This window comes from Scyliorhinus canicula, chromosome 9 (assembly GCF_902713615.1).
Source record: "Scyliorhinus canicula chromosome 9, sScyCan1.1, whole genome shotgun sequence".
In the NCBI taxonomy this organism is placed as follows: Eukaryota; Metazoa; Chordata; class Chondrichthyes; order Carcharhiniformes; family Scyliorhinidae; genus Scyliorhinus; species Scyliorhinus canicula.
The window spans coordinates 104749093-104766486 of NC_052154.1; the positions used below are offsets into that span (position 1 = coordinate 104749093).

General features: G+C 41.7%; 1 protein-coding gene across 1 annotated transcript in view; it reads left to right on the forward strand.

The window, feature by feature from the left end:
* Positions 1-17394, forward strand: part of LOC119970932 (CD82 antigen-like) — a 50336-nt gene that overhangs the window by 11362 nt on the left and 21580 nt on the right. Inside the window, exons 3-4 of the mRNA XM_038806042.1 lie at positions 8346-8470; positions 13820-13894. Of these exons, the coding sequence (XP_038661970.1) occupies positions 8346-8470; positions 13820-13894 (200 nt within the window). The remainder of the gene's footprint in view (positions 1-8345; positions 8471-13819; positions 13895-17394) is intronic.

The following is a 17394-nucleotide window of genomic DNA, read 5'->3' on the forward strand; positions in this document are numbered from 1 at the left end:
CAGCAAACCTTTTGTGTGGCACCTTGTCAAAGGCTTTCTGGAAATCCAGATATACCACATCCATCGGCTCCCCGTTATCTACTGCACTGGTAATGTCCTCAAAAATTCCACTAAATTAGTTAGGCATGACCTGCCTTTAACGAACCCATGCTGCGTCTGCCCAATGGGACAATTTCTATCCAGATGCCTCGCAATTTCTTCCTTGATGATAGATTCCAGCATCTTCCCTATTACCGAAGTTAAACTCACTGGCCTATAATTTCCTGCTTTCTGCTACCTCCTTTTTAACAGTGGCGTCCACGTTTGCTAATTTCCAATCCACCGGGACCACCCCAGAGTCTAGTGATTTCGGTAAATTATCACTAGTGCATCTGCAATTTCCCTAGCCATCTCTTTTAGCACTCTGGGATGCATTCCATCAGGGCCAGGAGACTTGTCTACCTTTAGCCCCATTAGCTTGCCCATCACTCCCTCCTTAGTGATAACAATCCTCTCAAGGTCCTCACCTGTCATAGCCTCATTTCTATCAGTCGCTGGCATGTTATTTGTGTCTTCCACTGTGAAGACCGACCCAAAAAACCTGTTCAGTTCCTCAGCCATTTCCTCATTTCCCATTATTAAAACTCCCTTCTCATCCTCTAAAGGACCAATATTTACCTTAGCCACTCTTTTTGTCTTATATATTTGTAAAAACTTTTACTGTCTGTTTTTATATTCTGAGCAAGTTTACTCTCATACTCTATCTTACTCTTCTTTATAGCTTTTTTAGTAGCTTTCTGTTGCCCCCTAAAGATTTCCCAGTCCTCTAATCTCCCAGCAATCTTTGCCACTTTATATGCTTTTTCCTTCAATTTGATACTCTCCCTTATTTCCTTAGATATCCACGGTCGATTTTCCCTCTTTCTTCCGTCCTTCCTTTTTGTTGGTATAAACCTTTGCTGAGCACTGTGAAAATCGCTTGGAAGGTTCTCCACTGTTCCTCAACTGTTCCACCATAAAGTCTTAAGCTTCCCAGTCCTACCTTAGCTAGTTCTTCTCTCATCCCCTTGTAATCTCCTTTGTTTAAACACAAAACACTAGTATTTGATTGTACTTTCTCACCCTCCATCTGTATTTTAAATTCCACCATATTGTGATCGCTCCTTCCGAGAGGATCCCTAACTATGAGATCATGAACAATCCTGTCTCATGTTGGAATGGAATATTGTACTCTTGTTGGGAATGGAATATTGTCTCATGTTGGAATGGAATATTGTACTCATGTTGCCATGGAATATTGTACTCATGTTGGAATGAATATTGTACTCCTGTTGGAATGGAATATTGTACTCCTGTTGGAATGGAATATTGTACTCATGTTGGAATGGAATTTGTACTCATGTTGGAATGGAATATGTACTCATGTTGGAATGGAATATTGTACTCCTGTTGGAATGGAATATTTTTACTCTGTTGGAATGGAATATTGTACTCATGTTGGAATGGAATATTGTACTCAGGATGGAATGGAATATTGTACTCTTGTTGGAATGGAATATTGTACTCATGTTGGAATGGAATATTGTACTCAGGATGGAATGGAATATTGTACTCTGTTGGAATGGAATATTGTACTCATGTTGGAATGGAATACTGTACTCAGGATGGAATGGAATATTGTACTCATGATGGAATGGAATATTGTACTCTTATTGGAATGGAATATTGTACTCTTATTGGAATGGAATATTGTATTCTTGTTGGAATGGAATATTGTACTCAGGATGGAATGGAATATTGTACTCTTGTTGGAATGGAATATTTACTCTTATTGGAATGGAATATTTGTACTCTTGTTGGAATGGAATATGGTATTCTTGTTGGAATGGATATTGTACACCTGTTGTAATGGACGGTTCAATTCTTGTTGGAATGGAATATTGTACTGTCGTTCGAGTGGAATATTGCCCTCTTGTTCGGATTGAATATTCTCCTCCTGTTGCAATGGAACCTTGCGCTCTCATTGGAATTGAATATTGTATTCTTGTTGGAATGGACTATTACACTGTAGTTCGAATGGAATATTGTACTCTTGTTGGAATGGAATATTGTATTCCTGTTGGATTGCAATATGGTACGACTGTTGGAATGGAATATTGTACTCTGTTGGAATGGAAAATTGTACTCTGGTTGGAATGGAACAATTGTATTGTTTTTCGAATGGAATATGTGTACCACTGTTGGAATGGAATATTGTACTAATGTGGAATGGAATATTGTACTAATGTTGAATGGAATATTGTTACTAATGTTGGAATGGAATATTGCAGTCCTGTTGGATTTGCAATATTGTACTCTTGTTGGAATGGAATATTGTACTCTTGTTCGAATGGTATATTGTACTCTTGTTCGACTGGTATATTGTACTCTTGTCGAATGGAATATTGTACCACTGTTGGAATGGAATATTGTACTCATGTTGGAATGGTATATTGTACTCTTGTTCGAATGGAATATGTACCACTGTTGGAATGGAATATTGTACTCTTGTTGGAATGGAATATTGTACTCTTGTTCGAATGGTATATTGTACTCTTGTTCGAATGGAATATTGTACCACTGTTGGAATGGAATATTGTACTCTTGTTGGAATGGAATATTGTACTCTTGTTGGAAAGGAATATTGTATTCTTGTTGGAATGGAATATTGTACTCTTTTGGAATGGAATTTGTACTCTTGCTGGAATGGAATATTGTACTCTTGCTGGAATGGGAATATTGTACTCTTCCTGGAATGGAATATGTATTATTGCGGGAATTGAATATTGTACACTTGTTGGAATGGAATATTGTACACTTGTGGAATGGAATATTGTACTCTTGTTGGAATGGAATATTGTCCTATTGACTCCCTAAGTGGGGACTTTTTCCGATTGTGGGGTGGACCCTGCTACAGAGGGACAGGCAGCTGGGGGAGGGGCGGGGGAGAGGGGCAGTGGGTGGGGCGGGGGGGGGGTGGGTGCTCTAGCCCTTCGTCGTCTTGTAAAAGCACCGCACCTACATCCACATCACTCGCATCAACAGACACTTTAATGGTTTGGTATAATTTGGGATGGCTAACACAAGAGCAGCGGTTAACACAGCCTTCAGGCCGTCAAATGTCTGTTGACACCTCCGCTGTCCACTGGAATTTGTTACGCTTCTTCCGCAAGTCCGTCATTGGAGCAACCACACTGCTAAAATTCGGGACAAATTTCCGGTAAAATCCACTCATACCCAGAAATCGCATTATTTCCCGTCATGTCGAGGGTATCGGAAACTCCCCAATAACTTTTCTTTTCACATCCTGTGGGACCCATTCAACCCTGTTGATTGTATGGCCAAGGAAAGTGACTTGGGCTTTTCCAAATTCATTTTTGGCTAGGTTTACCACCAAACCCGCCTCCTGAAGTCGATCGAATAACTCCATCAGATGTTTTAAATGTTCTGTCCATGCCGGAATAAAAATTACAAGATCGTCGATGCATACCGCACAATTGGGTAATCCGGAACAACTTTGTTAGTTAACAGTTAAAATGTGGCTGGAGTGTTTTTTCATGTCAAAAGGCATACTTTGAATTGGTATATAACGATCTGAAGTCATAAAAGCTGAAATCTCCTTCGCCCTGTCAGATAAAGGTACCTGCCAGTAACCTTTGAGTAAATCCAATTTGGAAATAAAAGCTGATTGTCCCACTTTCTCAATGCAATTCTCCAAACGTGGGATAGGATAAGAGTCTGTTCTTGTAACTGCATTAACCTTTCTATAGTCCACCACAACCGTTGGGTACCATCCGGTTTTATTACCATCACTATGGTGAGCTCCATGAAGTGGGTGAACCCACTTCAATTATGCCATTTTTAAGCATACTTTCAATGTGTTAACATGTGCCAATTTTTAAAGGGTTAAGTCTATATGGATGTTGTTTGATTGGAACAGCATTTCCCACACCTACATCATGTATCGCCATTTTAGTGATTCCCAACTTATCTCCACAAACTTGCCCATGCGATATCAATAACTCTTTCAGGTCAGTCCGTTTTTCCTCTTGAAGGTACTCAACAATTTATCCCAATTTTTAAGAACATCCTGTTTTTCCAATTAATTTGAGGTATGTCAAATTCACATTCATCTGATTTGGTTCGTCACTTTGAGTTAGAATCATTAAAACCTCCTTTTTCTCTCCTTCCCTTTCAAAGTACCTTTTAAGCATATTCACATGACACACTCAGTGAGTTTTCCTTCTATCTGGTGTTCTTACCACATAATTCACCTCAGTTAATTTCCTTTCAATCTTATAAGGTCCACAAAACCTTTCAAAGGTTCACCTACCACTGGTAACCATACTAAAACTTTATTCCACAGGCAAAACTACGAATGTTGGATTTCTTATCTGCTACCCGTTTCATCATGTTGTGCAACTTTTAAATGTTGTCTAGCTAATTCCCCTGCTCTATCTAATCGTTCCCTAAAATTTGACACGTAATCCAATAATGTAAGTTCTTTTCTCACTCATCAATTTTTTCCTTAATCAATTTAAGTGGTCCTCTTACCTCATGACCAAAAATTAGTTCAAAAGGACTGAATTGGTTGACTCATTAACTGCATCCCTAATTGCAAACAGTACGAATGGAATTCCTTTATCCCAATCCTCTGGATAATCGTGACAATAAACCCTCAACATTGTCTTTAATGTGTGATGCCATCTTTCTAATGCTCTCTGCTATTCTGATGGTCCGCAGTTGATTTAAATTGTTTTATTCCGAAGCTATCCATGATTTCGTTGAATAACTTTGAGGTAAATTTGATCATTCATCCGATTGTATTTCTATGGGTAGTCCATATCTAATAAAGAATTTAAGTTACTCCTCCACAATCTTTCTAGCTGTAATATTACGTACTGGAATGGCCTCTGGAAACGTAGTAGACACATCCATTATAGTCAAGAGATATTGATTCCCACTTTTCGTTTCAGGAAGCGGTCTTACTCAATCAATTAAGAGCCTTGTAAAAGATTCCTCAAATGCTGGAAAGGGTATTAAGGGCGCTGGTTTATCACTGCTTGAGGTTTCCCTATCACTTGACATGTGTGACATGATCGACAAAATGTAACTACTATTTATGTAGCCCAGGCCAATAAAAATGTTTTTGTACTTTAGCTTGAGTTTTCATTTTTCATCTGCCTGTTTATGTAAAGGTCTCCATTTTCCCATCAAGACATCACTTTTATGGCAATTACACTCTGGTATACACTCAGATTCCTCTTCCGTGTATACTTTCTGATACATCTGATTCATTTCTACATCTTTCTGTTGTAATTCCACCAATTTTCCTGAACTAAAAATATCCGTCTCACCCTCCACCTGTTCTTGTTCTTTTTTCAAACCATCTGATCAAAAATTGTTTCTGACTGATGCACTTCAACTTATCTTCACTCTTTGATTTCTCCTCTTGTCTTATCCTGTGACTTTGCCACCTTGTTACTCCACAATCCGGGAAAAATCCCAGGATAGACGTCCTCAACACTTCAGTTGTCTGATTTTTCACTGGCTTATCAACCCAAAGTAGGCTTCACTCCCACCTGTGATCCAGTTATATCTTTACCAAGATAACGGTATTCCTGGAGAGTAGTTTCTCTATTACTCCTACTATTGCTCCTACTTACCACTCTTCACTGGACTTTCCCACCTTACTTATATAATGTGAACCATACTTTTCTCATCCTGAATTCCAACATATTACCACCTTTTCTGGCAATATTCTTCCCAAACTACATAACTCCTCATCTCTTGCCATCAAAGATCGACTAGCTTCCCATATCTCTTAAAATTGTGACTTATTTACCCGCTCCTCCTGATACACATGAGTAACCTTTACCCACACAAGTAAATTCTTTGAAGAGATCTGACACCTTCTTATCAATCACCTCTTGATCAGACTGTACAATCTTTGGCACGTTCTTCGCTTCACTTGGACTTTCATTGACCACTTTAACAAACCCCACTGTTTTATCTTGTTTTGCCATAGTAAGAAGTCTTACAACAACCAGGTTAAAGTCCAACAGGTTTGTTTCAAACACTAGCTTTCGAAGCACTGCTCCTTCCTCAGATGAATCTCTTATTGGAGTGGAACCTTTCACCTGAGGAAGGAGGAGTGCTCCGAAAGCTAGTGTTTGAAACAAACCTGTTGGACTTTAACCTGGTGTTGTAAGACTTCTTACTGTGCTCACCCCAGTCCAACGCCGGCATCTCCACATCATGGCTGTTTACCAGTGCTTTTCTTCAACCACCAATATTGTGACTTTACATGGCGTAGTTTATTGCAGTGAAAACATTTGAAACTTTTCATGTCTCTTCCACCCTCCTGGATTTCCTTTTTAATCTGAGGTACACTCTCCTTATTATCTCCCATCAGATCACTTTTACCTTTACCACTTGAGTATTTCTCATGTCCCCAGTTTCTATCCCTCACAGGCTGAAACTGATGTCGGAAACAAAGCTTTGATTTATGAACTAATTCATAATCATCTGCCATATCTGCTGCTAAACTCGCAGTTTTAGCCCTCTGCTCTTCCATATGAGTTCTCACTACATCAGGAATTGAATTTTTAAACTCCTCCAAAAGTAGAATTTCTCTGAGAGCTTCATGCGTTTGGTCTATTTTCAAAGCCCTTATCCACCTATCAAAATTACTCTGTTTGATACTTTTAAACTCCATGTATGTTTGACCAAATTATTTCCTTACATTTCTAAACCTGTGTCTGTAGGTTTCAGGCACTAGCTCATATGCAACTAAGATGATTTTTTTCACCTGCTCATATGTCTCAGATACCTCCTCCATTAGTGATGCAAACACATCACTAGCCCTACCTACAAGGTTTGATTGAATCAGTAATACCCACATACCCCCATGCCCTGTGTCCATTTCATTTGTTTAGCTACCTTCTCAAATGAAATAAAAAAGGCTTCTACCTCCTTCTCATCAAACCTTGGCACTGCATGTACATATTTAAATAGATCCCCACCAAGCATTCGACTATGACGCTCTTTCTCATTACCCTCATCACTATCATCCAACTGTATGTTTCCCTTTACGTCTGCTAATTTTAACTGACTGTCATGTTTCATGGCCATTTTCTGAAGTTCAAACTCTCTCTCTTTATCTTTTTCCCTGATCTGTATCTCCCTTTCTCTTTCTTATTGTTATGCTTGGGCTATTCTTTCTGTTTTCCTTTCTTCTCTCTCTTTTTCATTTTCCTCACTATCTCTTTCTTTTTTCCTCTCTCTCATTCGTATTCAAGCTGCTTTAATTCTTTCTCATGTTCCATTTGTTTAATTTGTAACTGAATTTTTGCCCTTTCCAGTGAGTCAAACTGTATCTCAAGCAATTTTAAATGCTTAGCCACCACCATAATTACCTCATCTTTTTACATTTTGTCAGGTAATGTTAACTGCAATGTTTTTTACCAACTCTAAAAGCATATTTTTGGTTCCTGTCCATAGGTACTGCGTGTGATCGTCTCCACCCCCAAAAACTTCAGGGTCTCTGAAAGGGCCATTGTCCATAACACACTCCTTACTTAAACTAAAATACCACACTTAAAAGCAATCACAATATGCACACCCCTCACTCTCTTTAAGTTCACGAAGCCGATCCAATAGATAGACTTTTATCACGGACGAGCCCCCCAATTTTTTTATGGGCCAGGGTTTAGAGAACCCCAAAGTGTATCATGGAGTTCACCTGACCCACAATTTGTACTAGATTGTGGTATGGGGAGAACACGGCCGACTCCATAGGTGTTGTGGAGCAGAAATGTAAAAGTATTTTTTAAAGCAAAACAATATTTATTCTATGAACTCAGTTAACTTTTTTAAAACATACAGCGAACAGGTTAGCAACCATCAATTCAAATACAAGCCCCAAAGAATACAACACTCTAATTAATCCTTAAACTTTCCTTTTAACATCCACAAGACAAAAACCTTTTAACTGAAGCACATCAGGTTTAAATTCTCTACTGAGAGCAGTTACCACTCTGAATTCACCAAATGATCTAGAGATAGTCTTTAGATAGCAGAGAGATCAGAATTACACCTTTGGTTGGCTTCAGCTCCAACACTAAAACAAAACCAAAAAACATAGACACACCCAAGCTTTTTCTCAAAGCGAAACTAAAAAGCAGAGCTAGAGCGCAGCCCCACCCGCATTCTGACATCGCTGCAGGCACTTGATCAGACAAACATTTCTTAAAGTGACATTCCCATGACAGCTCTATACTGCTGTGTGATTGCACATTAAATCCTTCTCCATTTCCTCCCTGCAGAATCCTCATCTTCAGCACTGAAGATTGGATCGTACATCCTGCTGGGAGTTGGTTCTGTCACCATGCTGATGGGATTTCTCGGCTGCCTTGGGGCAGTTAATGAGATCAAATGCCTCTTGGGATTGGTGAGTTTGGATTGAAAATCCAGGAAATTGATTTTTCAAATGCTAATACGGAGTGATCAACATCTGGCATCCTAAAACTTCTATTTAATTCATTCAAAATGTATTCAATCAAAAAGTGTGATGGAATACTCTCCACTTGCCTGGATGAGTGCAGCTCCAACAACACTCATGAAGCTCGACATCATCCAGGACAAAACATTAGCACTCCTTCCACTCCCTCCACCACCGAGCACTGTAGCAGCCATGTGTACCAGCCACATGATGCACTGCAGGAACTCACCAAGGCTCCTAAGGCAGCACCGTCCAAACCCACAACCACTACCACCTGGAAGGACAAGAACTCAGCAGATACCTGGGAACCCCACCACCTGGAAGTTCCCCTTCAAGTCACTAACCATTCTGACTTGGAAAAACGTTGTCGGTCCTTCACTGTCGCTTGGCCAAAATCCTGGAATTCCCTCCCTAACAGCATAGTGGGTGTACCTACTACTCAGGTTCAAGAAGAGCAATTCAGGATGGGCAGTCAATATTGGCCTAGCCAGTGACACCCACATCCTGTGAAAGAATAAAAAAATAGCTGAGCACAATACAGGGGGCATTGATTTAAAGTCATTCAGACACTCCTGTTATGGAGGGCTATGTAATGCAATACTTCAAACTCTCTCCTCTGAATGGGCTCAGTATCAGTACACACAGCAGCAATGGCTGAGAAACCAAAACCTTGCAAAGCAAATCTGGGACTGAATCTAGTGTATGAAACCTGTCAGCTCCAACAGCGGCAGTGTAGCAACGTGTTTGCAGTAGCTGCATGAAGCTTTATTGCTGCGTACCCTGGGCAGCCATGTTTCAGTGAAGCAAACACGATTTAATAGGAGAACACCGTGCACATACGCACTCAAGTGCAGGTACACATTAGCACATACATGTGCACACACACAAGCACAAACACAATAGCATATATTCAAGCCTTCACACACATGAGAATACACAAACGCACACGATCATACATATGAATAAACACACACATTAACACACTTATCCTGCACGCAAGTCCACGCACACACAAGCATGCATATACATGAGGGCACGCACATGAAGACCGACTCATGAGGACACACAAGGACACATGTAGCACACATATGAGCTGGCACATGTGAGCGCACAAACAAGGGTGCATGAACTCAGACACATATGAGCACATACACATATGCAAACATTCATGCACACACAGAAACACACATGACCACAGACACTTGCACATGCATGAGTGCACAAAGACATGTGCACAAATAAATGCACACAAGCTCAGGTGCATGGGCACAAACATATACACAAGCGCAAGCAGACTTCCTTGTGCACACACAAGCACTCACACACACACACACACACACACAAACACATATACACTCGAGCTCACAGACAAACATGCACACACGTGAGATGCACATGGGTACACACACGAACAGACACACAAACACAAAGATACACACACACAGGAGCTCACATGTTATTGCACATGCACACAAGAGTACACTATTAAGATCCAAGTTGACGTTATAATTTGACAGGAAGATTCCAGAATAAACCCTGGCTCAAAAGACTGTAACTTATATTTTTTTAACAGAACATGGATGAACAGAGTCACAGGATTCCTAATTAGTTTTTTAACAAGCAGAAAAAAAATTATTAAACATGAAACACTTGGATTATAATATAATATGCCTTTACTCTCTCTTCCCCCTCCCCCCCCTCCCTTAGATTAGCAGTTACACACAGGTTTTAGGATTTACACAGATTTCTAAGTACAATGTTCATGTCTCCTCAAAAGTCCCCCCAGATCATGACCACATGAGAGTTTCCGAACTCCACTCCCAAAAACACGCTTTAAAATCTTCTTCCTTAGCACTTTGCATTTCGAAACGCAGTTTAGGTTTTACAAATGACTCTTTTTACCCAAACTTCCGCTCCAATTCTAACAATGAAACCAGTCTAGAATTTTATACCACCTCGTTTTAGGATTTTTTGGCTTGGTTGCAGTGCAAACTTCTCACAATTGCTTTAAATCTCAGACAGTATTAAAATGGCATCAGATGTTTGATTTGCCTTTGCAGGCTGCTGTCCCACTTTAAATGGGTGGCACGGTAGCACAGTGGTTAGTACTGTTGCTTCACAGCGCCAGGGTCCTGGGTTCGATTCCCGCTTGGATCTCTGTCTGTGCGAAGTCTGCACGTTCTCCTCGTGTCTGCGTGGGCTTCCTCCGGGTGCTTTGGTTTCCTCCCACAAGTCCCGAAAGACCTGCTTGTTGAGTGAATTGGACATTCTGAATTCTCCTTTTGTGTACCCCAACAGGCGCCAGAATGTGGCCACTAGGAGATTTTCACAGTAACTTCATTGCAGTGTTAATGTAAGCCTACTTGTGACAGTAATAAAGATTATTATTATTATTAAATCAGGTTACTGCAATTATCTTTTTAATTCCGAACACTTTGTTTACTTTTCCTAAATTCCTCTGAACAACACCTTGGTCTCAGTTTATTTAACTCCAGTCATCTTAAACATTCATTCTGTCCCAATTCCCTAGTTATCTGGACTTAAACTTAAATTTTTGGGGGGCTGCTTCTTTGCAATTCCCTGTCCGTTCTTTCTTCTAGCAGAGTTGCGAGATGTTTACAGTCCGAGGTCCTGTCTCCAACTGCTCTCAAGTTAATCTAAAACTTTAAAATTATCTAACTTACAAGGACCCAGTTCCTCTGCTGGTCCTCCTTGCTGCAGCCCTCTCTAAGAACAATAGAAACACAGTTGGAACGTAACCAACCCACACATACAAACAAGTTTGTCCAGTATGAATCTAACTATAGGTTTTAAACTTCCAGGCACAGAATTAGTAAATTAAACACACTTAAAACTGCTTTATTTCTAATGTTTGCCAATAAAAATGTAATTTCCTTAAAACTGCCTTTGTTTTTCTAACAGTACGCACACACAAGAAATGCATACACACATCAATGCAAAAGACAAGGCTGAAGCGTTCACAATTATATTCAGCCAGATGATCATCTTTACTTTCTCCAGATGTCCATACATCACAGCTGTCAGTCTTCAACCAATTTGATTCACTCCATGTGATAGCAAGAAATACCTGAAGGCACTGGATACGTCAAAGACAGTATTCCAGCATTAGTACTGAACACTTGTGCCTCCAGAAACTTGCTGCACACCGAGCCAAGCTGTTCCAGTACAGCTACAACACTGGTATCTACCCGGCAATGTGGAATATTTTCCCAGGTGTGTCCTGTACACAAGAAACAGGAGCTCTAGCTAAACTGGAGTCAATGGGCATCAAGGGGGAAATGCTCTGCTGGTTGTAGTCATACCAGGCACAAAGGAAGATGGTTGGAGGTCAATCACCTCAGCTCCAGGACATCACTGCTGGAGTTCCTCAGGGTAGTGTTCTCGGCCCAATCATCTTTGGTTTCTTCACCAATGACGGTCCATCTATGATAAGGTCAGAAGTGGGACTGATGACTGCACAATGTTCAGCACCATTTACGACTCCTCAGACACTGAAGCAGTCCATGTCCAAATGCAGAAAGACCTGGGCAATACCCAGACTTGGGCTAACAGGTGATAAGTAACTGTCACGCCACACTAGTGCCAGGCAATGACTATCTCCAACAATATAAAGTCTTACAACACCAGGTTAAAGTCCAACATGTTTGTTTCAAATACTAGCTTTCGGAGCACTGCTCCTTCCTCAGGTGAATGGAGAGGTATGTTCCAGAAACATATATATAGACAAATTCAAAGATGCCAGATAATGCTTGGAATGCGAGCATTTGCAGGTAATCAAGTCTTTACAGATCCAGAGATGGGGTAACCCCAGGTTAAAGAGGTGTGAATTATCTCGAGCCAGGACAGTTGGTAGGATTTCGCAAGCCCAGGCCAGTGCTCCGAAAGCTAGTATTTGAAACAAACCTGTTGGACTTTAACCTGGTGTTGTAGGACTTCTTACTAAGGTCACCCCAGTCCAACACCGGCATCTCAAAATCATCTCCAACAAGAGAGGATGTAATTATCGCCCGTTTACATTCAATGGCATTATCATCACTGAATTCGCCACAGTCAGCATTGTGGGGGTTATCATTGATCAGAAACTGAACTGGACTAGCTATATAAATACTGTGGCCACCAGGACTGGGAATCAAAGGCTGGGAATCCTGCGGCGATTAATTCACCTCCTGATTCCCCAAAGCCTGTTCACCATCTGCAAGGCACAAGTCAGGAGTGTGATAGAATACTCTTCACTTGCGTGGATGGGTGCAGCTCCAACAACACTCAAGAAGCTCAACACCATCCAGAACAAAACAGCCCGCTTGATTGCTCCCCCTTCCACAAACATTCATGGGCGGCACGGTAGCACAGTGGATAACACTGTTGCTTCACAGCTCCAGGGTCCCAGGTTTGATTTTTGATTCCCGGCTTGGGTCACTGTCTGTGTGGAGTTTGCACATTATCCCTGAGTCTGTGTGGGTTTCCTCCGGGTGCTCCGGTTTCCTCCCACAAGTTCAGAAAGATGTGCTTTTACGTAATTTGGACATTCTGAATTCTCCCTCTGTGTACCCGAACAGGCGCCGGGGTTTGGCAAGTAGGGGCTTTTCACAGTAAATTAATTGCAGTATTAATGTAAGCCTACTTGTGACAATAAAGATTTGTATTATTATTTACTCCACCACTGACACACAGCAGCAGCCCTCTGCACTGTCTACACGATGCACTGCAGGAACTCACTGAGCCTCCTCACCAGCACCTTCTAAACCACAGCCTCTACCATCTAGAAGGACAAGGGCAACAGACAATTTGGAACCCATCATTTGGAAGTTCCCCTCCAAGTCACTCAACATCCTGACTTGGAATATATCCCCGTTCCTTCACTGTCGTTGGGCAACAACCAGGAACACTCTCCCTGACAGCACTGGATATTGTCTCCCTAAAAAAGGCACCTAAATTCAAAACACAGTTGGAGCTGACCCAAAAGGAGGCTGCATTGCCGATGTGGAAGCTGAAGCACTCCACCGGGGCATGTGGGTGGACCTACATCACATAGACTTTAGCAGTTCAAGGAGGCAGCTCACCGGCATATTCTGAAGGATAATTAAGGATAGGCAATAACTGCTGGTCTGGCCCACATCCCATAACTGAATAAAAGCATGCACACAAGCTGACACCTGCACAAACACAACACTCAAGTGCACACGGACGCTTTCCTCTCTACTACTCCAGCATGAATGTTGATTCACTATGACTGCCTCCAGTGGAATTTGATCCAAATGGATCTGTTTTGTTTTTCAGTATTTTACCTGTTTACTACTAATCCTGATCGCACAGATTACAGCCGGAGTCCTGATTTACTTCCAAAGGGACGAGGTAAGTCAAGCCGCTGTTGAACTGTTGTTGCTCAGCTTGTTGATTAATACTGCAGAATGGCTGGGAGAATGTGAGTGGGGCTCAGATTGGAAGGAGAATAGGTTTGAGAGAAAGGTACCGAGCGGTGATGATACTTTGTAACGACTCCAAACTCACTGAACTCTGCTCCCTTCAATTTTAACATGGAGTCTGTTAACTTTAACATGCACTGGGGAAGAGGACAGCGGCTAATACAATGTCATTGTTTCTTGTCAAGATCAACAATTCAAGCATCAATGGCTGGGCTCAGGCAGCGATTAAACTTTAGTAGGTGGAGTGACTGTCCGTTATATAGTAATTCCAGCACAATATTCGGGGGGGGGGGCACACATTGCTTACCTCAAAATCTCTATAGGTGGGGTGTCAAATGTAGTATAAGGGTTTTTGGGTTAGTAAGGGTTAATGTGGAACTGGGGAAGAGAGTACTTCTTGTGGTATGATGTAGCGTGTCACATGATGGTACACTGTGCAGTAAGGTCTGCAAAGAGCCAGCACCCATGTAAGGCTGTTTGTAGTTCAACCAAACAAACCCCCATTACACTTACAAAATGGTGGCAGTGGAAGAGAGATCCTGAAATTCCAGATAGGCTGGAGAAGGAACCCAGAATCTCAATGCATGGAAAACTAAAGAACTGAAGCCTGACCCTGAACAAAGGGCACCTAAATTCAAAACACAGTTGGAGCTGACCCAAAAGGAGGCTGGATTGCAGATGTGGAAGCTGAAGCACTCCACCGGGGCATGTGGAGATCCTTTGCCAGATCTGATCAAAAGCAGAGTCAAAGGACCTATCAAAATCACAAAAGACTGAGCAAAATCCCAAAAAAGCAAAAAAGGGTGACAGGTAGAAGAATAATTTGTGCAGATGGAAAGAAAAACCTGATTGACTGCAGAGTCAAGAGACCTGGTCAGATCACAAAAAGGTGAGTAAAATACAAAATAGGTAGCACATTCAGAATACATGTGGAAGAAAGCTGCAGCAATGAGTTCACAGTTTGCACAATAAAGCATGGCAGCCAAGCTCAACTGAATGATAAAAAAGCTTTTCAAAAGGCAGACAGAGTTCAAAAATTACTTTCCATTTGATTCCCGGCTCTAAAAAGTAAGTACACGGAGCAAACCTCTTCTTTCGAAGATTTCCAGTGGAGACAAAAGTTGACAAAATAGCCATGTCAGAGCAGGGGAGGCAGCTGAAAGTAGACAAGTGCAGGAAGATCAAAGAGAAAAAATAACAGAGGCAGAGCCAAATGGAAGAGAAAAAACAATTCTCACTCTTCTAAAAAAAAATGTACATGGATAATAAAGTAAAACCACCAGACCAGTTTAGGTTATGACAAGGGCCAAACCAGACTCAAAATTGGGGTCTTTGCAAGGAATAGTTCAGATGACAGGTTTGCATCAGAATTAAGCATGAAAGCAGATTTCCAAGTCAATATGTTTTCTATTTCTTTGCTGTACTTACAGATGAAGTAATGATAAAACAGGGTATGATGAGCCCTCATCACATTTGGTGAGATATTGAAAGTCTGTGACAAATATTTTAAGCTCTAGGTTATAGTGTGCACACACCTTAAAAGAATATTTAGAACAACTCAGTGAAGCACCAAAGGCGTGAGAGCACCCCAGGGTGAAAGAGGCAGGTAACCCCAGAGCAAGGAAGGCAGAGGACCACAGGCCAAGTGAGGCAGCAGATCCCAGGCCGAATAAAGATGGTAAACAGTTCATCAGAAAAAGCTGTTGGAACTATCAGTACTGTCAAAGCAATGCAGTGAAGCGCAGTGTTGGTTGGCAACAGGTCAACAAGAAAAAAATTAGTTGAAAGAACAGCTGACTGTCCGTCATCATCAAATCAAAAAGGATTACATACCCTCCAGCACCATGAGCACTGCCCTGAATAGGACAATAAAGAACAGCACAACAGAGTCCAGGAATGTAATGAATTACAAGAAAAGTTAAGACAAAACAATTGACCTTTGCAAAGAAAAATAAAACCTGCTGACCAGAATTGGTCCAGTGTCTAGATTTTACTCACATAATAGCACCTTGATCCAGTATCTCTGTTACACTGTCCTGTATGGGATCATTGACCCAGTGTCACTGTTACACTGTTGTGTGTGGGACCATTGATCCAGTATCACTGTTACACTGTCCTGTACGGGATTATTGACCCAGTGTCACTGTTACATTGTCCTGTATGGGATCATTGACCCAGTGTCTCTGTTACACTGTCCTGTATGGGATCATTGACCCAGTGTCACTGTTACACTGTCCTGTATGGGATCATTGACCCAGTATCTCTGTTACACTGTCCTGTATGGGATCATTGACCCAGTGTCACTGTTACACTGTCCTGTACGGGATCATTGACCCAGTGTCACTGTTACACTGTCCCCTTTGGGATCATTGACCCAGTCTCACTGTTACACTGTCCTGTATGGGATCATTGACCCAGTGTCTCTGTTACACTGTCCTGTATGGGATCATTGACCCAGTCTCACTGTTACACTGTCCTGTACGGGATCATCGCCCCAGTGTCACTGTTACACTGTCCTGTATGGGATCATTGACCCAGTGTCACTGTTACACTGTCCTGTACAGGGTCATTGACCCAGTGTCACTGTTACACTGTCCTGTATGGGATCATTGATCCAGTGTCACTGTTACACTGTCCTGTATGGGATCATTGATCCAGTATCTCTGTTACACTGTCCTGTATGGGATCATTGATCCAGTATCTCTGTTACACTGTCCTGTATGGGATCATTGACCCAGTATCTCTGTTACACTGTCCTGTATGGGATCATCGCCCCAGTATCTCTGTTACACTGTCCTGTATGGGATCATTGATCCAGTGTCACTGTTACACTGTCCTGTATGGGATCATTGACCCAGTATCACTGTTACACTGTCCTGTACGGGATCATTGATCCAGTATCTCTGTTACACTGTCCTGTATGGGATCATTGACCCAGTATCTCTGTTACACTGTCCTGTATGGGATCATTGACCCAGTATCTCTGTTACACTGTCCTGTATGGGATCATCGACCCAGTATCTCTGTTACACTGTCCTGTATGGGATCATTGATCCAGTGTCACTGTTACACTGTCCTGTATGGGATCATTGACCCAGTGTCACTGTTACACTGTCCTGTACGGGATCATTGACCCAGTGTCACTGTTACACTGTCCTGTACGGGATCATTGACCCAGTGTCACTGTTACACTGTCCTGTACGGGATCATTGACCCAGTGTCACTGTTACACTGTCCTGTATGGGATCATTGACCCAGTGTCACAGTTACACTGTCCTGTACGGGATCATTGACCCAGTGTCACTGTTACACTGTCCTGTATGGGATCATTGACCCAGTCTCACAGTTACACTGTCCTGTACGGGATCATTGACCCAGTGTCACTGTTACACTGTCCTGTATGGGATCATTGACCCAGTGTCACTGTTA